We start from the raw sequence: 25429 nt of genomic DNA, 5'->3' as shown, positions 1-25429 counted from the left end.
AATTATTCATCACTTTTGAACTTATTTTTAGTGACCAATTTGATTTAAATTAGAAAATTATATATGATATTTTTCCTGAAAGACTTATAGAACTATATCAAACTTTTGAATTAAGTATTACAAACTGGTACTTCATTAATTTAACCCTCATCTAGGACATGCTGTTTCACCAAGAACAAAATAGTAAAAAAAAAAAAATTATGTTGACTTTCTTAATTCTAAAGGCTTCAGTGTCTTATGTAACCAACACTTTAAGACTCAGTATGAACAATCATTAGTCTCTAAACCATCATACCAATAGATAAAAGATTTCTTCGAGTTCTTACGGAGTTTGAAGAACAAAAGTAGGCATATGCCATTCTGTATTTTATTGTTCACCACCTACTGGTAATTATTTATGGGGAAGGCATGTGGTATTTTTTATTCTTTCAAAACCTCTTGTAGAACAACAATTATCTATGTAAATACATATGTGTGTGCCTATGCATATATACTCATTAATGATAGTGGAAGGGTAGTCTGTACTGAAGAAACACAAATATCTCTTTGAATCACTTAAGCAGCACCCTGAGATCAGTCATAAAACTTAGTGTTTTCTCAGCACACTCTTTGAGACACACTAGGACTTCTCTTTCCTAATATCCATGTTGGGGTCTTTCAGAGTCCATTGAGGATATTTAACAACCTGAAAGATGTGGGATTTCTCCAGGTGAAAGTGATCAGAGCAGAAGGGTTAATGGTGGCTGACGTGACAGGTAAGAAATGAGACAATTCTCCTAGTGCCTATGTTTATTTATGTATGTACATATATATGAATATATATATCAAGCAGCACACAGGGTTCCCACCATTTAATGACTAAACTCTTCATTTAACCTGACTGGATTATCAAAGTAAATAATATAAATACAAAGTTTCAGATTTGATCTTACAGAATTTGCCAACCACCCAGATTTATACTGTCTCTGCTTTTTGAATGAAGTGTAATGTATTAAAAATAAACAATGAATGACTTTTGAATCATTGCCTTCTCCACAGTTTGCCCGACATAGTGGGAATATTTTTTCCAGGTTTCATCATTTTAGCATCTTGGAGGAATGCTATATCTTCTTCTCTCGAGAAGAATCACTCTTTTTCTTCTTAAAGTTCTTTGGCACATCCCAGAGATCATTCTGGATCTAAACTAAGCATCTGCATTGTTCTAATTTTTTCAACAAAGAAATAGGCCTGGAAAAACACTGAAATCAGTCTTATCTCTTAAGGCTTTGTAATTTAGATACTGCTGTTTCTGTGATGTATTAATTGATTAATAATTATTATTTCATCAATTTTCAGAATTAACTTGTTTTAATTTTGCAATTATGTGATCATTCATTTACTCTTGAATTTCATAGGTTTGGGGGAATATTATTCCATTCCTCAAGTTGTCTGTCTTAAAATTAATTATCTCAACCAATTTTTGTGTAAATTTTGCTATTCCTGAAAGAAAGCATCCACTTATAAGTTGTAGAAATGTGCTTACCATTGTGAATGTTCAGCAAGTTGATCCTAATAAAATAGCGAACTTACCTGAAGGGGAGAAATGCATTTTTCCTACCATCTAGTAGCTTGTAAATCCATTACATGATTGTTAGTACCCTTCTTTAATTCATCAAATCTAAACAGAACAGAATCAAAATCAAATTAAAAGATCATATACATTAAAACTAAAATAGCAGATGCCTGCTCCAAAATGGCAATATTTTTTAATTTTTAATATTTATGTACAATCGAGTGACTATTGTGTGATAAAAATGAAAATGTTGAAAGTTTATAGTTTCTTTAAACAGGTGATTATCAACTCATTTGTAACCAAGAAGATAATAACAACTGTCAGATATTTTTTCAAAATAGGCGTACTTGAAAATAGGAGGAGAGAGAGTAATTTGGAATCTTTTTGCAAGTATGCCCACTTGGTTCTTGTACTAAACAATTAGTGAATGCTAAGTTTATTCATTTTCTTTTTGATTTCTGATGTGGTTACACTCAAATTAATCTGGACATAATGATTTCATTTTCTTTTCTTTTTTTATGTTGTATTTATTATTAGAACCAATAGTCAACAATGAATGATTGACTAACTGCTCTTTTTTTGTCCACTTTGGACATTAAGTTAAAGACTAGAATAGGAACTCAGTATTGCTTTTACACTACAGAGGTTCCATCTAGCCTCTGATTCCCAAAAGCAGATACATTTATGAATCCGTGGCAGTGACATTCACCATCATGGGAGACACGTGCAATTTTCCTCAGGATTTTCTGTAGGGGAGGGGAGCCCCCAGTATTGAGCTGAAAAACCTCTGAATATAGGGAGAAACACCTAAAATAATCAGTATCTCAATGGGCACCTAAGTGCTAAGAATTATTACTGACCATTTATAGGAGGCACACTAATTTCTTATAAAAATATTCCAGTCTCATTTCCTTCAAAAGCTTAGACACCTGCCCATTACACAAGTTGAATGCAGTTATATAAGTTTGTTTCTCTTGGAGAGAAGCTGTCATTGCTTTTAAAATTCCATGAATATGCAAACTATGTTAACCTACTTGCCCTATATGCCACTATGGAAGTTAAAGTACATGTTCTCTCAAAGCTGTAAAAAATAGATATATTTTTTTCCTAATGGTTCTATGTAAATTAACATGAATAACAATAGCCTTTTCCCTAGGGATTCAGTGAGACATAATTTTGATCTGGTAAAATGAACTTTAATTTGGGGAATACTAAATAACAGATTCTCCATTTTTTCCCTCCAGTTTTAGGGATATAAATCTAATGATTCCTCATTCCACACTGACCTTATAATCTAATGTGCTCTGAATTGAACAAGAGAGATGTTGAACTATTCAGGGGTAAGAGGATAATTCAGTCTTTGACCTTGCCCACTCTGGGACCTTTTGTGGTCTTTATGACATTTGTGATGGTGGCAGAAACTGAGGGCCATATATTTAAGTGAGAAAGGCCTGAATATACTACCAACTTCTAAAATAACCTTTACTTCCCAAAAGGATAAATAATTATAGATAAACTGACCCTTCCTGGTCTTTACCATTAAATTTAGAGCGCAGAGAAGCTCTTTCTATACTCTCTTTTTTACTTATTCAAAGAGGAACTTTACAAATATACTGCACATCCTAGCGATAATCACAGCAAGGCTCTACAAGATATTCAGCAACAGTTTGAAAAACAGAAATTGAGTCAATGGTGCTGTCTTCAAATCCTCAAATTGGCATCCATTTTGGAGTGTTGTGGATGTAGAGGCGAGATTTTAAATCACTGATAGCTCTCTGAGCTAAACAAAGAGTATTTTCTGACCTCGTATAAATGAGGCTATTATTATAAGATACTTAGTTGGCTTCAGAACACTTTTTTCTAGGCAAGTCTAACAAGACAAACGTATATTTGACCAACTTGGCTCTACTTTTAAAATATGTTTAATTATCAGAACATTAAGTTAAACTTCCATAGTTTAAGCAAAAAAAAAAAAACCTTAAATTACAGTATTCCATCATTTAACATGGGCACAGGAAAAGAGATTCCATAATCTTTTAAGTAGCCATCAATCTTACTGCAGTTACAAAGAATTTTTTTCCTTTCAACATGTAAAATTTTTCTTTTGTTACAACACATTCATTGAGTAACATTGTGATACTGTATTAACTCTGTGTGAATAAAGAGCAATTGAGACTCTCTTTGAATGAGTGAGTACAAAGCACAAATTACTTTTTAATGAAACCCTCAATTCTTTCCCTTTCCACAAAAAGCCTATAGCCTTGTTCAGCTGAACACTCCTACAGTAGGGTCACTTCAGTTAAGCCCCTAATAAACTGTTGATAGTTGAGGGTAGTTTTTTCTTCAGTCTCAATAGCCCAGTGTTGGACAGTGCACTTCAAATCATTAAGGTTAATACAGATTTAAAAAAGAGATTAACTCTGGTGGTTAGGGCCTCAATTTACAACTCCCACACATACACATGCATTGAGCAAGGCACAAGAGTGGATTGAAATTTCAGTCAAATTGTGGGCAGCCTTTCACAGCCTGAGAAAGTGGCACTCTGGTTTTCAAAGTTGATCAGCTAAATTCTTCCTGAGGCAAAAAGTTTGATTAAGCAAAAAATACTTTGCAGTACAACTTACTTACCTTTCAACTAAGCAGTGAAAAGGTGAATGTCTTTCTATACCATCAAAGCGTAACCTAGACACTGTCTGGCCCTGCACTCACTAGGGAAAATTCTACTGCTAAATCAAGTATTCCTTAAAACTGGACAGTTTGTGAAAAAGGAAAGACCACTGGGGGGACAATTTTTTTTTAAGGTGGTGGGAAAGAGTTCATATTGGAATTTTGTTTTTTCTAGCTTCTAATTATCCTTATCCTTGGATGGGGCCTAATTTCTGCTTTCAACAGAACATTTAAAGTCTTCTATATCGAGTGAGGCTTTCTTCACAGAGTATTTAGACCTGGCCTATTGGTTCTTTCAAGTTCTAAGAGAAGAAAGAGAAAAGGGTTCTTCTCTTCAGCCCCTCCCCTGCATTTTCCCCTGGGTTGTTTTTTTGAGTTCCCGAGGAAGAGGTCACAGCCTCCCCAGGGATGCCAGCCACTCGGGTTCAGAAACAGTGATATGGGGGAACGGCGAAACCCTTTCAAAAGACACCCTACCTTTTCACTGTGTGAAAAGGAGCACTAATATCAAACTTCTCCCCCCCAGGTGAATTGATCTCTCAAATTAATGCACCATCTCTTTCAGGAAACAATAGAGGGAGAGGGAGAGAAAAAGGAAGGGAGGGAGAGAATTTTACAATTAACATAATCTGTCACTGAAACAGTTTCATCAAATGGGCATATCTTTTTCTAAAACAAGGCTACACATAAAGACCTGTGACTCATCAGCGCCATAGTCTGGAACCTACTAGTTATTAAGGGAGATGTTTACTACCCCTTTATTTGCATAGACTTTCCCCATGTTTTTCTTTAGGAAAACTGTCTTCATTGTTGGAAAATATTTAAGTAACAAAACAGCAGAAAAAGACATGCTACAGTTTTTTTTATCAGCTTCCGTGAGAGTCTTATTATCTTAAGAAATAACAGTTAGCAGCTCAGATTCATTAGCAGAGCTAAATTTAAGCCCCATTTGACAAGCTGCCTAGAAAACATTTTGTTTTGCTGTCTGTGGGCTTTAATTAAGATGTGTTCAATTTCAGTCCTCTTCAGTCTAGCGCCACCCCCACCCCCCACCCAACCTTGCTGTGTCACAGACCGGCGATCAGACACTTTTAGATGGTCCGGCCCATGACTTTGACCTTCTGCGCAGTCCGGCGTTCCCTGGGGAACCGTTCAACTCATGAGGTCTGATTTCACACTTCCAGGATGCCTCAGCTCTCTTAACAATGACAGGGAGACAAAGCCCTTTAGAGCAGGCCGCATGGGGACTTGTTTAAATTGGAAACCAGAGAGGAGTCAAGGAACAAGGTTATGGGCTACAGAATAGTGCTTTTAATAAAGAGCTCACAGCTCTGGCTCAGCTCAAAGAGGTCTACCTCTGTACAATTAATTGAGCCATTTATCTGGAGCATCTTAGGCCTCTACTTTCTCACAGAATTGCGTGGTAAATATCAGCTAAGAAGCAAATGAGATATGCATGAAATGAATTTTAACACTTTGATTACTATGCTTCCAGTCTTCATTAAAAGTAAATTTATTTGTATTTCTGACCTCATTATCAGTAGGCTGCCTGCATTTTTATTGGTTCCTGTGATTTCCAGCTTGAGTATGTCATGAAGGTATATTTTATACAGAGATTTGGATTTATTCTTCCTGGTATTTTCCCTGAATATTATGGGTCTATTCAGAGAAAGAAAATGAAAAGATAGCTGTACAGAAAAAGACAGGCCTGTTCTTTGAAAGTTTTATATACAGTTGGAGAAATACCAAACACATATATTTAGCATAGATAAGATATTGTCCTTTAAAAAATTAACTTTTTGTGGGTTGCCCAAGCAAATTGCATTAAGATATATTCAGTTGTTGCTTGAGTGGACCTCAGAAAACAAGAGCTTTACTGGAAGAAATGAGAATATTGCTTCTCTTATAGAACTACAGCAGTTTGAATGTTTAATGGCATGTGCTTCAATGATATCATCATATTTAATAATATTGATGATATTTAATAAATGATTTTATGATCATTATTTAAAACCTGTTTGGAAGATGAGAAAAGATATCTCCTTTAAATGCTACGTAATTCCACTGACAGTATTATACAGCATATAGTAGAAGTCCTTCATATTTGTGAATTAACAAGGGTGAAATCACTTACCAAATAAAAGGAGTTTGTGTATGGATGTCATTCTTAATTATTTTAACTTTTTCTATCTTTAAACCTTAAGATTATATTGATTGCTTGAAACAAAAATACCTACGTTTTACACAAACTGCTTTGAAAATTTCCCAAAGTATGCTTTATTTCCATTATGTAACCTAATGATGTCCCTATTTGCTTTTTAAGAATTAAGCTTAAAGAAGATTATTAAGCTGATAGTTTCGTTTGAAAAGAAACATCCAATTTATAATGCATCAGAAATACCCAACACCTGACAGTCTTATCATTATATATGCCTAGTATAGAGAACATCACATATATACATGTTAAATGTCTTAACACTATATAAATATCTTCCTTAAGAATGAAATTAAACAAATTAAGGCATCACAAGGAGAGAAAGCAAATCATTGCTTTTCATTCATTTTTTTCCTGCTCTTTATTCATTTATGTCAACATAACTCACATAGGAATAAAAGTTATTTCCTTTTAGTGCTTGCATTTTTTTACAAAGCTAAATCATATTCTAATTTTAGAAATGCAAAACTATTTTTCTAAAACCAAACAGTTAATATTAAATATTTGTGAAAAGAGAAATTAAAAATGATCATTTAACACAGAGGCTAGTGAGGCTGAGTCTGAACTAGTGTTTTATGTGGAATTACAGAACTCGTGTGTGAGTCCTATGCAGGTCACATGATCAGAAGATCCCGCTCTGGAAGAAGAGGTGGGTTTGATATGCTCTAGAGGTGCAGGACTATGGGCTGAGAGAGTGGTGGTCCCAGTCTCAATGGGAAATGAGGAAAAGAAATGCTATAAAATAATTAATTGAGTTCTGTGGAAGTAAGATTACAAAATGATCCTCTGAGTAAAGAAGTAGAGAATTGGTGATCTGGCTTGGATGGCTAGCTCCATAATTCCATTCAGTGCCTGAAGAAATGCTTTCAGATGCTAGAATCATTGTTTAAAATTAAACTGTTTTTTATTTTTTGTTATGACATAGTTGTGCAAATAAGCAATACGTTTCCTAGAACTTATTGCAAATAGAGAGGATCTGGATTTAACTGGACTTTGGGGGGAAAAGAATCTTACAATAGGAATGTTTGGGTTATGTGACAGTAGGGTTAGGTGCATAAATGACTGAATGGCCAGCCGAAAGAGTGATTGTTGTAAAGGGTTGATGCCAGTGCGGATGCCGAATGGAGGAATACAAGACTCTGTTCTTAGTCTAACGTGTTCAACCTATTTACTAGTGACTTTGAAGAGGTAATTAAGAGCTTCCTTATCAAACTTGCTAAGTGGGATAGTTAATTATATACTATATGCACATGTTATATGTTTATACTATATGTGTATATTATATATTTAGATTTTTTTAAGTTATATAGTATTATGGTATTTATACATAATATATACATGTGTATATTCATATATATGTGTAATAACTTAGTTCAGAATAATAGGGTTAGTTCAACAAGGTGAGCATTAAAGAGTATAATTAAAGATGCACCTGGGCGGCTCAGTTGGTTAAGCATCCGACTTTGGCTCAGGACATGATCTCACAGTTTGTGGCTTCAAGCCCCACATTGGGCTCTGTGCTGACAGCTAGCTCAGAGCCTGGAGCCTGCTTCAGATTCTGTGTCTCCCTCTCTCTCTGATCCTCCCCTGCTCACACTGTCTTTCTCTCTCTCTCAAAAAATAAATAAAATCATTAAAAAAAAAAAGAGTATAATTAAAAAGGCTTACTGGGATATAAAACAGTGCTGTCCTGCATTAACAACAGAAAATATAGGGAAAAAATTAGGGTTTGAATTGAGTTTAAGTTCTGTGAGAGTGAATTATACATATATCAACTTTGTTACATTGTTTCAAAATATACAAATTATAAATTGGTTACATTGAATCAAAGGGAAATGTTGAGAATGATACTTCTGGACTCCTCAGACACACTGGGGTATGAATTTAGTGTTGGAAGCTATTCTTTAAACAAAGACATCAACAAACAAAACAGAATTTATTCTTGATGGAGATATCTGGTGTTTCAAAATCAAGTCAGTTGAGAATAGCTCCAGGAAGTGATCATCATCATAATAATAATAAAAATAGTGGCAACTAACATTAATGGAGCCCTTACCACATGTCACACAGTACCCTGAGCTTGGAACAAGGGTTATCACAATCTCACAACACCCTAGTTAGTTGCTGTTGTTATGCCCACTTTACAAATTAGAAAACTGAGATGTGGAGGAGTTAATTAAGCAAGTGTCCATATTAGCAGGTGGAGAAGACACTGTGACGGCTAATTACACTATTTGTGCTTGCCATCTGCAGCGGCGGCAAAATGCTTTCCACACGTCTCAGTTAACTGAATGCTAATATAAAATCTTAGGCATGTGCATCTGATTGGTTTGGCCAAATGCACATCTGCAACCCTAGCTGCAAGGGAGTCTAAAAATGTAATTTTGGCCTTTACAGCCTCTCGTTTAGAAAGAGACACCAGGAGTTAGAATAGATGCTCAGCAAGCCACCCACATTAACTAGTGCAGGAAGGTGAGTAATGAACATTGATCTGATACTCGAAGTGACAGATGCTATACCCTCACTTTGCACCCATTTTTTCATTTCAACTTAAAAATGACCACAGAGGGCAAATCATAAAATAGGTAAACGTGACAGAGACATAATTTTGTGTGTACCATAAAGAAGCATTTCCCCAAAATTATAATTGCCAAAAAATATATATACATACATATAAGTATATGTATGTATATAAATCAGATATATGTGTGTGTATATATATATATACACACATCAGAATAGTCCTGTGGAGGTGATGATTTCTCCCTCACTGGCACTGTCAAACCAGAACTTATATATGACTGCCTGGTTGCAGAGAAGATTCAAGTCCTAGGTGAGCTTTTCAAATTGGCCTGTGAGGCATTATTCCCAGCCCTCAGAATCAGAGATCCTATAATAGGTACTAAGATGAGTAACAGACTCTTGAATGAGTAGATAATTTATAGAAAACAAATAAAAAGATAAATATATAATTATACTTTTTTTTTAATAGTTTATTGTCAAGTTGGTTTCCATATAACACCCGGTGCTCATCCCAACAAGTGCCCTCCTCCATGCCCATCACCCATTTTCCCCTCTCCTCCACCCCATCAACCCTCAATGTGTTCTCAGTATTTAAGAGTCTCTTGTGGTCTCCCTCCCTCCCTCTTCTTAACTGTTTTCCCCTTCCCCTCCCCCATGATTTTCTGATAAGTTTCTCCTGATCCACATATGAGCGAAAACATATGGTATCTGTCCTTCTCTGCCTGACTTATTTCACTTAGCATGACACCCTAAGTTCCATCCACGTTGCTACAATTGGCCAGATTTTCATTGCCATGTAGTACTCCATTGTATATATAAACCACATCTTCTTGATTCATTCATCACTTGATGTACATTAAGGCTCTTTCTATGATTTGGCTATTGTTGAAAGTGCTGCTGTGAACATTGGGGTACATGTGCCCCTATACATCAGCACTTCTGTATCCCTTGGGTAAATCCCTAGCAGTGCTATTGCTGGGTCATAAGGGAGTTCTATGGATAGTTTTTTGAGGAACCTCACACTGTTTTCCAGAGTGGCTGCACAAGTTTGCATTCCCACCAACAGTGTAAGAGGGTGCCCATTTCTCCACATCCTTGCCAGCATCTATAGTCTCTTGATTTGTTCATTTTAGCTACTCTGACTGGCATGAGATGGTATCTCAGTGTGGTTTTGGTTTGTATTTTCCTGATGTTGAGTGACACTGAGCATCGTTTCATGTGTCTGTTGGTCTGTTGGCCATCTGGATGAAAGATATAATTTTTAAAGACAAAGCTTGACAGATGACAATTTTCAGTTTAATTGCCTAATATATATAAAATATATAATAAGTATACATACATATATATATATATATATATAAAGTTCAATCACCCAATGGAGTATTTCATTTTTTCAGTCTAAAGAATTTTATTCTACTGCAAAGGATCTCACTAGCTAATGAATTTAATTATAAGGAAGATTATCTGGAACCTCACACTTTTCAATGGGGAGTCTAATTGAATATAGAGTTCCTATAAGTCCTAAAGTATCTACAGGCACTTACCAAAACAAAAGAGCTTCTAAATATTTATACTTACATTTTTGGACAAACAACTTTTGTGTTTCCAATCTTGTAACAAGTCACTTGCATATAGTTTATATATTAAATATTAATTGAAAACAATTTTAAATTGTTTATGTGAACTCTTAAAAGTTTAGACATAATTTTTTCATAGCCTCTCCTCATTTTATAAATCCCATCATCTCTCTTTTCTTCCTTTTCCAGTTTTGTATCTGTCTCATTTTATTTCTTGTTCTTCCGTCGTAAATTTCAAGCTTCCCAGCATACACCAAGAGGGTTCAGTCTTAGGACTCAATCGTGCATCTCTGCCCCTCCCCCATTTGTGTGCATGGACTCTCTCTGTCTCTCTCTCTCTCTCCCCCAAAAATGAATAAACATTAAAAAATTTAAAAAATTAAGAGTACCTAAAGATCAAAATGTTTAAGAACTGTTGCTGTAGGGCAATGATTCTCATCTGGAGCAGAGCAGTGCTGACCCCCTGAGCATTTTAGAGCTTCGTGGGAGAATTTAATTGCCACAGTGGTTGGGGAGCATTACTGGTATTTTGTGGGAGTGGATTGGGGATATTAAATATCCTACAAAGTATTAGACAATTTTAAATAGTGTAAATTGTCCCGTGTGCTACATGATTAAACATAGACATGGACATAGGTTTTAAATCGGTTTCATGATTATCTGAGCCTAGATTGCACTCTGAGATACATATTATTTACTCAAGTCTTGCGAATAGCTGTCATTTTACACTATAAACACTGAAGACCTTAGGATTGCCTCCACAGCACTTCCTGATCTGGTTCCCCATTACTTCCCTGACATGGTCTCCAGTTTTTCCCATGGCTCACTGTGCCCCACCATCAGGGGCACACTGTGCTCTAGCTCTTGCCTCTGCCTGGGACCTTTTTCTCCAGGTGTCCTTTGACTACTCCATCACTTCCGTCAGTTCTTTGCTCACATTTTACCTTCTCAATGAGGACTACTCCAGCCACACGAGTTAATATATAAACTGTGTCCCTCCCCAACATTCTTCAAACCCCTTTTCCTATTCTATTTTGTTCTATTTTCCATTAACGTATCACTCTTTAACATAAAATATATATACTTATTAACTATGTTCAGTATTTAGCCTCTTTTTCCTTCCTTCCAAAAGCAAGTAGACTCCAAGAGAGCAGGGACCTTTCCTTTTTTTGTTTTTATGTTCTGACATATAGCAGGCACTCAGTAAATATTTGTTGGATAAATAAACCTATGGTTTTATTATAAATAGCTTTATACTTAGTCCTTTATCATGGCATTAAGACATTATATGAAATTTTGAAATCATGATTGGGTCAGCTTAATTTCAAATTAGTAAGGAGGATATTACAAAATCTTCAATATGAAAGAAAATGTATTAGCTCCAATGGGCTGGAAGCCACAATTGTAGGGGGTCAGTTTTCCTGACACATAGAAACCTGCTTCGTGACTCAGTGAGGAAAGAGAAGCCCGATTATCATTAGTGTCCCAGAATCAGACCCGTTGGGAACCTAGTGAGGAGTTCAGTTAATGTATTTCTACCAACCAGATGTTTAAAATATGTTTAGGTCAGTTGATGAAAAAAGCAAAGGGCAAATCCGCATCTCCATTGATAAGAGAGGGACTGGAAGATATATCCAACATACATTGTGTTTTTGTTTTGCTGGACCCTGTGGGATTCCCTCATCTGTGTAGAACATTGTTATACGTTATGACTGAAATTCCAGTTTGTAGAAAGGACAGATGGCAAGCTTGATTATAAGTTTTTTAAAAAAGATTAAAGTATAGCCATTTCAAACTGTGACACCTGAGGAAATTAAACCAAGGAGCTTAATTTGTGCAAGGTAGGCCCCAAATAAAAGGCCCCAATGGATATGAATTGCCTTCCATGCTATTGAAAGCCTTCTGTGTTTTCAGAGACAGGGCAACAAAGAGGTGGTCACTGCATACCCCCCTATACACACATTTCTATAACACATCACATCCAGCAAACTGCTGCTTGTCAGCAGCAAAATGACCCTGGACAAAGCCCACCACTGATGGATCAGGATTAACTTTCTATTCTGGGAGTGAGAATACCTTTCAGTATCTTTTGAGTGACTTTAATGCTCAAACCAGTAGTTTGCACAAACTGAAGTCATCCACTTGGCCACATAACAGGTAACAAGCAAGCAGGGGTGGTGCAGACTTTCCCACAGTCCTTTATAAATTTGTCAGTGTTGTGACCTCAAAGAGCAAGGGCAAAGAGTGAAAGAGAATTAGCCAGTCAGTGCATCCTACTTATTCCTCAGTGCTGTTTTGAAGATTGCCAGAAACGATGCCCATTGGAGACAATTTTGACATCTGTTTTTACTATTGTGGGAATGTCTTTTCACCATAAGAATTTAGGTATTAGATCATGTGCTATAAAATTTGTTAAGGATTTATTTTTGAGTTAAGATAGAATAACTCTAATTTTCATTCCCTCAGGAAATTTTCCCGTATAAAAATCCATAGGAAAAGTATAGCCCCTCATTTATTTATTTATTTAAAAATTTTTTAATGTTTATTTATTTTTGAGGCAGAGTGAGAACAAGGGAGGGGCAGAGAGAGAGAGAGAGAGAGAGAGAGAGAGAGAGGGAAACGGGAAACACAGAATCTGAAACAGGCTCCAGGCTCTGAGCTGTCAGCACAGATCCTGATGCAGGACTCAAACCCATGAACCGTGAGATCATGACCAGAGCCAAAGTCAGATACTTAACCGACTGAGCCACCCAGGAGCCCTAGCCCCTCATATTTAGATGAACTAGACTTAACTATATTATGGACAAATGCATTAGTCCTAACCTATTATCTGTAAGTATCTACTTTATAGTCATTATATAACCTGTATTTAAGTTTCCGTGTTGTAGAGACCCTATTAAAAGGATAAGGAAATAAATTTAAGCTCAATATTCCTTATCAGAAATTGTTAAAGGTTTTTTTTTAGATAATTGTCCTTCTAAAATCATTGGTGATAGAGATGTGTAATCACCATAGATCACCAGGGTCATCTTATCCACTGAGGAAGTCTTCGCCACTTTTCTCTTCCTATTCTAGAGTTAGAGAATGAAATGCGTCTCTCTTATTGCTCCCTTTGCACTCTTCACTTACCTTTATTGTAGCACTTACAATCTTGCATTATAATTGTGTATTTACATGCCTATCATGCCTACTAAATTGTGCGTGCCATGAGTGCTGGACTATGTCTTAATCATACTTATAATTCTGGGGTGAGAAGAGCAGGCATTCAATAAGTAATGAATGCTTCAAAAGGTACTCCTATTTCTCTCTAGAAAATTGTCAACATGGAAAATTGCAATGTTCTCAAGCAGAGCTAAGACTCTCTGTTAGCAGTTAATGAAGTCAACCCCGCTGCTCCAGTCAGTCCCCACCAAGCCCTGCTGCAATTTCTATCTTGAATCCAAACCCAAATCTTCTTTTACCTGCACTGCAAAGGAGAAGGATAGACACTTTTTAGCCAAAACAGTGAATGTTAAGGGAAAAGCAGTTAGTACCAATGGGTCAGCTTTAGCCTTATGACAAGAATGAGTAAGAGGGAGATGGGTGATTATATAATCTGTTCTCATACATTTAGGCTGTTTAAATAGCCAAAAATGATCAGAAACAAAACCTAACTTTGCAGGCCACCTGAACTCCTTGCACTTCTAGCCATGTAGTATTGGATAAAAGCTTTACAAGGAGCATCTTCGCATCACTCTCTCGGCCTTTGCAGACTACAGTGTTCTTTATAGACATCAACACTGCTTCCTGTAGTCAGTTCACTCCTCACATACTCTCTGCAAGCAAAGCAGCATATCACGAGGTCTAACTGGAATGATAAAAGGATGAAAGGAAAGAATAATTAAGGAGATAATTAATGGTTGGGTCCATCACTGGTATTTCTGTGGTTGTTTTCAGTTGTTTAAGTGGCACATAATCAAGGCTGCAAAATTTAGGAACTGAAAAGCCAGTCATTTAAAGCACCATTTAGCAAGCCGGATAAGCACATTAACTCTGTGTAGCCACTTCTTTAAAATAAAACTATGGTGAATGCTTTTTAGTGGTAAGTTTATAGTATTTGATATTGTACGTTTACTATTATTTTGGTTGAAATTGCTGTTAATTTTTAATTACCCTTGAATCATGCAGTGGCAGAAAGATACTTTCTAAATTAGTCAAAAATAACACAGTGTGTAAAGACCTGATGTTGGCATCCATTACTGATAACTGTAAAAACATAACTTTTTAGAAGGGAAAGATGAATAGAAGTTAAATATAAAATTGGCTGCTCTCTCCTTGCGTACATTTTCCACTTTGCCAGATTTGAGAGAAAGCTACTCTGAGCACTTTGTTGAATGCTTCTTGTCCTTGGGGGAAAAAGACTGACTTGACTAAGCTCAATAAATTGTTTTTCATCAGTAAATAACAGTATCAGGCATAGTAGATTGTTCACTGTTGGTATCTTCAAACCCTGTTGGTTCTACCTTCAAAATATATTCAGAATCCAATCGCTTTCCATCACCAGGACTATCACAATAGCCTCCTCACTCTTCCCTCTACCTCTTCCATTGGCTTCTCTCCACCTTACTCTCCAAATAGCAGCCATCAGATCACATACCTTCAAAAGCCTCCCCCAGCACTTCGGGAGGAACTATAGTCTACAGAGACCTGCTCCCTCCCCGTACCTCAGTGAATACTCTCCCTCTTTCCCCAGTCACACTGACTTCTTGGATATTCCTAGAAACACCAGGCACAGCTATTTCTCTGACCTTTCCACAATCTGTTGTTCTAGGTAACCCAAAGCTCACTCCTCTTTCATTTCTTTTTGCCCATATGGCACTTTTTCAGTGAGATCTTCTCTGACAGTCCATTAAGAAATTGCACATATATACAAGCACTCCTCATTGTCCTTCCTATGTTTTTCTCTATAGCACTTATCACCTTCTAAAGTACTATAAAATGTATGTATCTGTTGCCTATCTTTTTCCTCAATGTAAATGCCATGAGGTCAGGATTATTATTATTTTACGCAACCCTGACTTCTCCACACATAGAATACTGCCTGGTACATGGTAAGTAATAATTATTTGTTGAGTGAATGAATCTGTAGTCAAAACATTAGCCAGCTTTTCCCATATGTGTGGCCTACTTACTACTAAGATACAGCACAGTTATTGAGAAAAGGTCTTGCCTCATGGCTAATGCTTAAATTAAAGCTATGTTAAATAGTATTTTGGTGGGGCATATGGGTGGCTCAGTCAGTTAAGTGTCTGACTTCTGCTCAAGTCATGATCTCGTGGTTCTCAAGTTTGAGCCTCACATCGGACTCTGTGTTGACAGCTTAGAGCCTGGAGCCTGCTTCAGATTCTGTCTACCTCTCTCTCTGTCCCTTCCCCTCTCGTGCTCTGTCTCTCTCTCTCAAAAGTGGATAAACATTTAAAAAAACTTTTTAAAAACGTAGTATTTTGGTCTAAGGTAAAATGGTCTAAGGTCCATTTGGTACAGTGTCTAAAATTACGTTACATGGGCATAGGCTTTGATAAATATATTCATTTCTTAACAAACTATGGAAAGGGTTCATCATTAAGAACAGATTTTCTTTCTTTAAGAACCCACATCTTTTGTCAGCAAATGCAGATAGAGTAACAAAGAAAGTGGTGACTTCAGAGACTTTCCATGGGGTTGAAAGCCTCTTACACCATTGAGTATAATCCCTGTAGAAAATGAAAATCAAGGGAGGATTTTCAATTTCTGCTGATAGAAATTTAAAGTAATTTTCCCCCAATAGATATTGGTCTCTGGAATTTGTTCTTGTGTTTTGCGACTGAACAAGTGGTGTAATGTTGACTGAATCTTTTACACATTGTTGATCACTTGAGCGCAAGTAAAACCAACTCAGTTAAAATATAATAGTAATTGTAGTAGAACAAGTGAAAATTAGGAAACAAAAATGCCAACAAGTTCTCTCTTTATGTGGTCTTTTTCCTTATTAAATTAAGATTTACGTGAATGTACACATACATGAGAAAGATTAAAAGGAGGTCCCAGGAAGAGTGTGAATATTCCATTTGCCTTTTAGTAGAAGTTTCCAACACTAATCAGTTAATCTAAAGTTCTATCTAAAGTGATAGTAAAAATAATTACTCTTTTGACATTGAATTCTATTAAATATGGCCTTAATTTTCTCTCTGATCATTGCAGATAGATAGGTTTTCTCTCTCCAACCCTTTTAGAAACTACCTGACATGGTAGTTTATGTCCTCTTCTTTTGTGCCTACCATAGTGCCCAGAACAAAGCTACATGAGAAGAAGACACGTAATATGGGCGTAAGAAAATAGGGTTTTAGAAATTGATCAAATCTACCTTTTCTGCTTGTACTTGAATCTGTGGAGAAAAAAAGTTGTTGATGGGGCGAATAAAACCTACTGCATTGCGTTTTAATGGACAAACCATTCTTTTTTGAATTCTGTGCTCCACTTTGTGTATAAAGAAGGATAATACAGATCCTAAGCAGAGATAAAAATTTCACCAGACCTCAAAGACTTTCAAGTCTCCATTCTTCTGTTAAAATAGTACCCAAGACCAAAAATTGAAAAGACTTCCATACTGTTAAATTATGCAATCAACCTGGGGTATCTGAGGCCACTAAAATAACATATATATATTTAACCTCTCTTTTTAATATAAAACTAATACATTAAATTAAAGGTGAGTCAAAGTTTGTACAGCTCATTTTAAGAATTACAATATGGAAAGTAAATACACTGCTGTGTGGGAATACATAGCTTATCCATTACTGATAGCTAATGAATTCCTTCCTACTAAAATTTAATTGAAAATCTTCAATGATATTTAAGCTTTCACAGAAGTGTAAACTACTGTGGCTACAATTCACAATGCATCTAAAACAATTATTCTTTATCATTAAAGTTAATAATATGCACATTAACCTCTTATGTCGTCTAAATCAATATTGTAGTTTAAAAGATATGACCTCAGGACAGCTTTGTCTAAATATTGATTTCATTGTCATTTGTATAAGGTATCAAACAAATTACATGCTGCACTAATATCATTAATGCTGCCCCGAAGAGCCTCTGACTTTATGGGGTTCTTATAACACCGAACATGACATTACAAAATATTGAAGATATCATACAATTTAATTGCCAAATGGACAAGATTTGACTATGGCAAAATGGAGTCCCTATAAATAACTTCTGAATTTTTTACTCTCAGTGGACAGAAAAGAATACTGGGCTCTTTAACATGCAGACTGGTTGAGCGGTTAAGTTTCAAATGGTAAAATTTCTTGTGCCTCAGAGGGTCTAACTTACCTTCTTGGGGTGCCATAGATATTATAGGAGGGAGTCTAAGGACACATTAAAATGGAGTAATTCTATAATATAGCAGTTTTCCAAAAATAAACTTGTTTAGGAGTTTCTAAGTTACTATTGAGTCAGATCCATTGGAAAATATATGCATAAAAGTGGAGGGGTTGAGCCTTTCAAAGGATCATTATAGAAATAAATACAAATTGACTTAGGGATAAACATGCATTATATCTTCTCTCATAATTGGCAGTATTATTATTTTTGTAAAAAAAAATAAGCACAAATTGGAAATGCCAGCTATTTCTCTCTCTCACTTTTTTCAGGTTTTAAATTGCTATGAAACACAATAATCATTAATGTTATCCAGTTATGTCTAACTCTGTTTTGATGTTGTTTTAAAATTTTGTAAACTGTACTTTAGTTTTTGTTTTTTATAAAACATTTTAGAAAAGAGATGTGGCTGTGATCATGACCCTGTGAACTGTGGTCACTATTTATACTAAAAATGTTTCCCCCAAATCTCTTATAGGCAAAAGTGACCCATTTTGTGTGGTTGAGCTGAACAATGACAGGCTGCTAACACACACTGTCTACAAAAATCTCAATCCCGAGTGGAACAAAATCTTCACGTTGTAAGTAATTATTACCTTGAGCTCATTTCATAAATGGAGCTAATAATATTTATTTCTGAGATATTTGTGTGTGTGCTTATTCTTGACTGATTAACAACTCAATGCATCTGGACTGCCTTTCCTGGCGACACTGAATGTTGTAATTTTATTACCTTTCTGATAGTGAAGCCTGGGAAAGAGTATGCCAGTTTTCTGTGTTTTCATGGATTTTTTTTTTAACTGAGATTTTTATATGATTTGACTAAGGGTTTTGCTCCCATTAACTGAATGGCCATACCGCTCCTTCCTTTTATACTTTCTATTGAAATTCTCCCCAAATGCATTGACACCAGGGAGGACAAAGCTCTATTTGTTCCATTGCTCAAATCAGCAAACAATTCAGTCTCGAATTCAGGGATGCTTTAGTTTTGTTTTACTGCATTTTAGTACAATAAGAATATTAAGTATTGTCCTAGTTACCAGACACCATTTAGGTTGATTTTTCTTTTGTTTTAAAAAAAAATTTATAAATCTTTTGTCTACACACTAAAAATGCTGCCGATCTACACTGTAGTATCTCCTAAGTTCGTTGTGTTTGTGTATGTGTGTCTGTGTCTGTGTGGTGTGTGTGTGTGTGTGTGTGTGTGTGTGTGTGTGTGTGTGTGTTAAACTGGGCTTTAGAAATGAACTCTGAACAAAGGAAAACTCTCCAAACAGAGTACTTCTGAAAAGTTTTCTAACATAGTTTTATTTTTTTGTATATGAAAACTGCTAAATTCCTCATTAATTTCTTATAATATCTCGGCTTAAGAGCCAGTAACTAATCAGATTTAATTATCTGACCAATTTATCTTTAAGGAATTCCACATTTTTATAAGAGATGAAAGGCTGGTCAGCAGACTTGCACTCCTAAGAAGGTTGTTGAGAGTGTTTTTCTCTGGAATGCATAATTGAATGAATAGGTTTGATTATTATCAAAGCCATTAATTGATTGTGCCCTGATAAAGCCTCTTCTCACATGTGGTTGCAGTCTTTCAGTAATGAATATATTCATTTTTTTGTTTTCTCTTAATTCATGTTTTCTTGGTAAACAGTTTGATCAAAGAATCAATGCTGTCAGCAATTGGGGTTTATTTTTCCAGAAACAAAAATGAAGAGCTCACACAGTTGTTTATTAACATACGTTGTCTTTGGAACATAATGGAACACTATTTAATTTCTAAATCCTGGGGTGGTACAAAAGCTATCAATGTTACATTTTCTCCATTCTGTTTTCTGTGTTGGTTAATTTTTACTATAAACCTACCAGAAATGTTTTGGTAAGAACTGTAAACAAAAAGATGTCCTACTGTTACAAAAAAAAGAAAAATATACTGTGACTCTCACTGATATCAAATTTACTGAAGTTTTTACTTGAGGTTAGTAGGAAAGTAGGAATTACTGTGATAATAATTAGAGGGAAAAGTCTCAAAAACACCAGTGCCACTTATTGATATTTTATTTTTTATAACAACTTATTCTGTACCCATCCAGATGGAAAATTATATTTCATTAAAAAACTATAACTCAAAATTATAATGGTGTTCAAAGTTCCAGATAATAGAACCGTCATTGTAGTCTACTAAGGTGCATTATGGGAAATTCTGTCAGATACCAAGCTACCTTGTATATGTGTATATACGAATAGCATACATAAAAACACATACACACAAAATCAGCTGGAGCTACCTAAATTTTCAAAAGTATTTTTGTTTTTGTTCCCCATTGATGAAGTCTTTTTTTCTTATGTGTATTTATTATGCAGCAACATTAAAGATATTCATTCCATTCTTGAAGTGACAGTTTATGATGAAGATGGGGATCGGAGTGCTGACTTTCTGGGCAAAGTTGCTATACCATTGCTGTCTGTAAGTTTTATTCACCTGACACACTGCTCTGTGTTGCTTTTGCTCAAGGAAAAAAAAAACCCCTCAGCTCTGTCTCTGTCATTTCTCAACCAAGGTCTGTAATAAGAACACTAAAAATTTTAACATACTCAATTCACGGCCATGTTGAATCCCATGATAGTTAATTTTTCCTGACAGACTTGATCCTGGTAATGAACAGGTACTTGTCAGAATTGCCACAGTTGTTTTGGGTTCTCTGTCAGTTTCAGCAGCTGGGGGTCAAAGGTCACTGAGGGAGTGTATTCAGTGGAGACCGCGAGACAGACGGCTGTCATGTCCTTTTCCCGCAGATTCAAAATGGTGAACAGAAAGCCTACGTCTTGAAAAACAAGCAGCTGACAGGGCCAACAAAGGGGGTCATCTATCTTGAAATAGATGTGATTTTTAATGCTGTAAGTCTTAACTTTGGCTTTTTTGTACTGCTAAAGAGTTCAGTTTCATGAAAGCTTTTGTTCCTGATTTGTAGAGAATTTCTGTCATTCCTCATTTTCTCTAAACCTTGATGTATCCTGGAGAATACGCTTCTGCCATTGCCTGGCACACCCACACGTTCTGTTATAGTTGGCGGCTGCCACGGCGGCTGTGCTTCGGCCGCTGCCTGCCGGCGTAAGAAAGGGAAGCGCATGCATGTGCAACTGTATACATTTATATTTTATGAGCACAGCAGCCAGGACTTTGAAACTTTAGGAATTATTGCAAATCGAACTGCGTGAAAAACTTGTAAACATTTGTAATATATTAATCCATAACAGACACATATGTTGATGTATAGGTGAAAGCCAGCTTACGAACATTAATACCCAAAGAACAGAAGTACATTGAAGAGGAAAACAGACTCTCTAAACAGGTAAAAAGCAAGCAAAGATTAATCCCTCTGGGAAGACCTGATTATATCTGTAAAACATCTAAGTAAATTCAAATAAACTTTGGAAGTATAGAGGGGGGAAGCCTATGGAATTTTTGATCATCTACTTATGCGAAATGGCTCTTTCTTTTTCTCTTTCTTTCTCTCTCTTCCCTTCCTTTCCTTAAAAGATCAAACAAGGACAATACCAAACTAATAAACTGGATGGGGGTGGTCAGAATGGAAAGGGGATACTGTAGGTGCTGCATAGAATGGATATGTATTCATGCATTGGCATAAGAATGATCATTTTGTACATAAAATACTGTCTGATTGCCATGGAATGTGTAAGAGAGAACACCAAAAGCTGAGGTTCAAATATATGTCCAGACCACCCACAGGTATGATGCAGGTGTGTGTAAAGCGAGCCCTACGTAAAGCTCTTCCCTCTAATCCACAAGAGGGGGGCTCCGTCTTTTAAGGGAAACCTTCCTGTTAATTAGATTTTGCCTATGATCTTTTAGAAGTGAACCTTTATTGGCATTTTTCGCTAAGAAAATAGAAAATCGGCACATCTGATTTTTCTGTCATGAAGAAATTTTAAATAAGGCTTGATATCTTGTAATTAGACAGAGTTTTAAATTAGGTTTGTTATCAAGTTAAGAAAGGGTACGAAGCCACCTCTTTAAAAAACTGTTTACTTCCAATTAACACAGCTAAAGTAAAATGTTTTTCTTATGGCTATTAAGCATAAAGAACTCATTTGTGTGTGTTAAAATATTTAACAACTTTCTGTGCTATTAGAAGCCTAAAATTGGATTTGTTTCTAATCTAATCAATTCACCGTAAACAGTAGGATCTTTGGTTGTTTAAAGACAGTGCATGAATTACAAGTGCAATATCTATCTAAATAGAAATACAGATTACATTGTTTTCACAATAATAGATACAAGTAATGGAAGTATCTCTAAAAGGACAAGTGATCAGGATAGGAAGGAAAGAAGGAAAACATATAGGTGACCCTTTTTCTGAAAGAATTTAAATTTTAACAACTTGTTAAAACTGATTTGCATGTGCATGCATCTATATTCAGACACATATAGACATCTTTTTTCCATATGACCTCAGGAAACGCTACATAACTACTTCTTTAAAATACCAGATCACTATTGAAGTATATTTGGAATTAGCAAAATATTAACCCGTAGACATAGTATTCTAATTATCTACACGGCTGTAGATAATTTTTTGTATCATCATCTAGCAAATGGGTATAGTTGTAGCCATGCCTTGTTTTTAATTTTAGATTTAAGTTGTATCAATTCTCATATACCTTTTTAATGAAAGATTTTGTAAAGCACTTGGTTACCATAATTTTTTTTTAACTCCCAAACTATGAAAAAGTAATGAGAAAATGCAAGTTAAATTTGTTGTGGAAAAGAGAGACAGAGAATTAGACTGAGAGAGAGAGAGAGAAACTGAGAGACAGACAGAGACCAAGAGAGACCCAGATGAAAACAGGACAGTAAATAGGGAGAATCCCAGAAAAATGATGAAAACTTTGTTTTCTGTAAAAAAAAAAAAAAAAAAGCAATACTTGTCTGGGGTTTTTTTCTAAGACCTGAAAATGAAACATTCCACATCATCCATTTCACTTTCAACTATCTTGAAATTAAAGCATGTAAAGAATCTTAAACCACAATCAGTTTTAAGAGTTTAAAAATATATTTAAGGTTCCCAGTATGTAAATGTTTTTAATTTTTGGAGATTCTTTTTCTTTTGAAGAAAGGTAGCCCAATCCACATAATGTTATTTAAGAAAATATATTTAGCTCAGGAATTGTTCTTAGAATTCAGTTCTTTCTGATCTTCCAGAGACACTTCTCGTCCTTTAACTGGTGAGCCAAATTGCTTGGTATATTCTTCCAACTTCATTAACTTTATGAATCCTTTTTAAGTCGCACTAAAACTTGAAGAATTTTGTACCATAGCTGATAGTTTTTAGTCTTGCAAATTCTAATAATATTTTCATCTTCCTTACAGCTGCTCCTAAGAAACTTTATCAGAATGAAGCGTTGTGTCATGGTGCTTGTAAATGCTGCATACTACGTTAACAGTTGCTTTGATTGGGATTCACCCCCAAGGAGCCTCGCTGCTTTTGTGGTATGATCATTCTTTATTACTTACATTGTTATTCATTAAATTCAGTAATCATAGCTGCATGTTTCTGTGGCTATAGTAACAGTTATGTTGATGTGGCCATTTTAAAACTCCTATTTTGAGACTTGACTGGACAGATTTGCCGTGGGCAGGAACCTGACGGATCTCTCAAGGTCTGAGTCCAAGAATACATCCCCCACCCCCAACCAGATTTCCGGAAAGCAAGATGTCTCAGCCAATATATAATTTTCTCCGTGACAGTAAAAAAGTAAAATTTTACATGTTGCATAATTCCAAATCCCAATAGCAGAGCCAAGAAAAGTCCTTAGTGTTAAAAGAAATTAATAATCTGGAGCATCCTCATTTTAATGTTATTGTTTTATAGATTTTTTTTTCAAAATAAGAAAATCATTGTCAGTAGGATGCTAGTTGGTAATATCTTAATATGTGAATCAATTGAAAGTAGATGTGACCTATTTTATTGTTTCTGAAATTTCTAGTTTTTAAAAAGGCACAAGTGAGGATTTGATAGATCCAAATAGCCCTCTAACAATGTTCATCTTGTAGCCTTTTACTCCAGGTATTTAAAAACTGCTGATGAGACCAACTTGCAGAGCCAGAAAATCTGAGAGAATACTTTCCTCTGTGCTTTAGCTGGGATTTTCTGCTCTCATGTTAGTTTTGCTTATTCAGGATTTCAGTTTGAAGTTTAAGTGGAGTCCTTCTGCTGAAATCCTTTATTTTATTGTCATATTTGTTAGAATATGAGTACCTTATGCTTCCGTATAGTTTCCAGTTTAGCAGAATATGACTTTATGAGGGGGGCTCATAAGAAAAGCCTTAATTATAGTAACAAATCAACATTTTAGTATTGCCATTCAAATGAGCGTATGCACATCTGTTTAGCACTTTGCGCTCTGTCCTCCTCCCAGGCCTTGTATAGGACTTTCATTAACATCTAAGCACATGGAACAAAGAGTGTATATGTCCCTTTGTGTTGTACGTTACCAGAAAGTTAGGCAGCCTGCTTCCCGTAGACGTGTTGTTGTCTCCTTAAGAAAGCGATTGCCTTCATCATTAAGTTTTAGGAAAGAAAATCTGCTTCTGTCAATATTCTTTTAGTTAGCTCTTTCGCTTAATAAATACATCGGGGTACTGTTAGGCAAACTTGATTATGATTTTTCACTATCATACAGGCACGTTGATGTTAATGAGGAAAAACTGACACTGAGTTTCTATGTATATTTAATACCATTACTTCCAGGTTCCATGGGCCTTATAACAGATGCAGTAATATTCTCCCGAAAATGCCACGATACCATCTTTGATTCACTCCTTCCAAAGTCATTGCACACAACTGTTTGTGATATTTGAAAACAGAACTCTATATAATTATATCATTTGTTCTGGAACATTCATTCAGAATGCTTTAATATCACAGTGTGTTGTGTAAGTTTTCATAAACTTCCTCTTGCTTCTAGAGGTCACTCATGTAAAGCAAATTCAAGATGGCAGACTTTTTTCACAGTTTCCTTTTGATTATAAAAATCTGGCACTGAAAGAAACTTGGGTACATGTATATGATAATACTTGAGTGGTTTCATCCAAGTTCATGGGGAAGACAAAGAATAATATCTCTCTTAGCTGGTAGTCAGTTTCCAACAGCCTTCTTCCTACGAAACACAAACTGCTGCGAGGTGCTCGCAGAAGAAGAGGGGGAGGGCACAGTAAAGGTGGGAAGAGGGGCTGCAGACACGAATGGTGAGAAGAGGCCTCACAAGTCGCAGTGTGAGTGTGCAGTAAGAGTACTTTTGAGAAGAAATGATAACATTGACAGTTTTGTTGAATAGAAGCACTGAATTACACTCTACTGAATATGATTGAAATAATGAATAACAAAACTGAGCTAGACCTGAGCTGGATGTACCATGAGAAGAGGGTCCTGCCTTGTCCAGTATCACCTGCAGAGCTTCTAGTAGTAT

General features: G+C 35.7%; 1 protein-coding gene across 3 annotated transcripts in view; it reads left to right on the top strand.

Moving 5' to 3' along the window:
• Positions 1–25429, top strand: part of MCTP1 (multiple C2 and transmembrane domain containing 1) — a 512254-nt gene that overhangs the window by 338165 nt on the left and 148660 nt on the right. For all 3 annotated transcript variants that reach the window (XM_029942619.1, XM_029942618.1, XM_029942620.1), the window contains 6 exons: positions 662–755; positions 18417–18519; positions 20303–20405; positions 20735–20836; positions 21217–21291; positions 23331–23450. In XM_029942619.1, the coding sequence (XP_029798479.1) occupies positions 662–755; positions 18417–18519; positions 20303–20405; positions 20735–20836; positions 21217–21291; positions 23331–23450 (597 nt within the window). The remainder of the gene's footprint in view (positions 1–661; positions 756–18416; positions 18520–20302; positions 20406–20734; positions 20837–21216; positions 21292–23330; positions 23451–25429) is intronic.

The sequence above is a fragment of the Suricata suricatta genome, chromosome 6 (genome assembly GCF_006229205.1).
Source record: "Suricata suricatta isolate VVHF042 chromosome 6, meerkat_22Aug2017_6uvM2_HiC, whole genome shotgun sequence".
Lineage (NCBI taxonomy): Eukaryota > Metazoa > Chordata > Mammalia > Carnivora > Herpestidae > Suricata > Suricata suricatta.
Note: the sequence above shows the minus strand (reverse complement) of the source record. Positions and strands in the feature narration are given on the sequence as shown.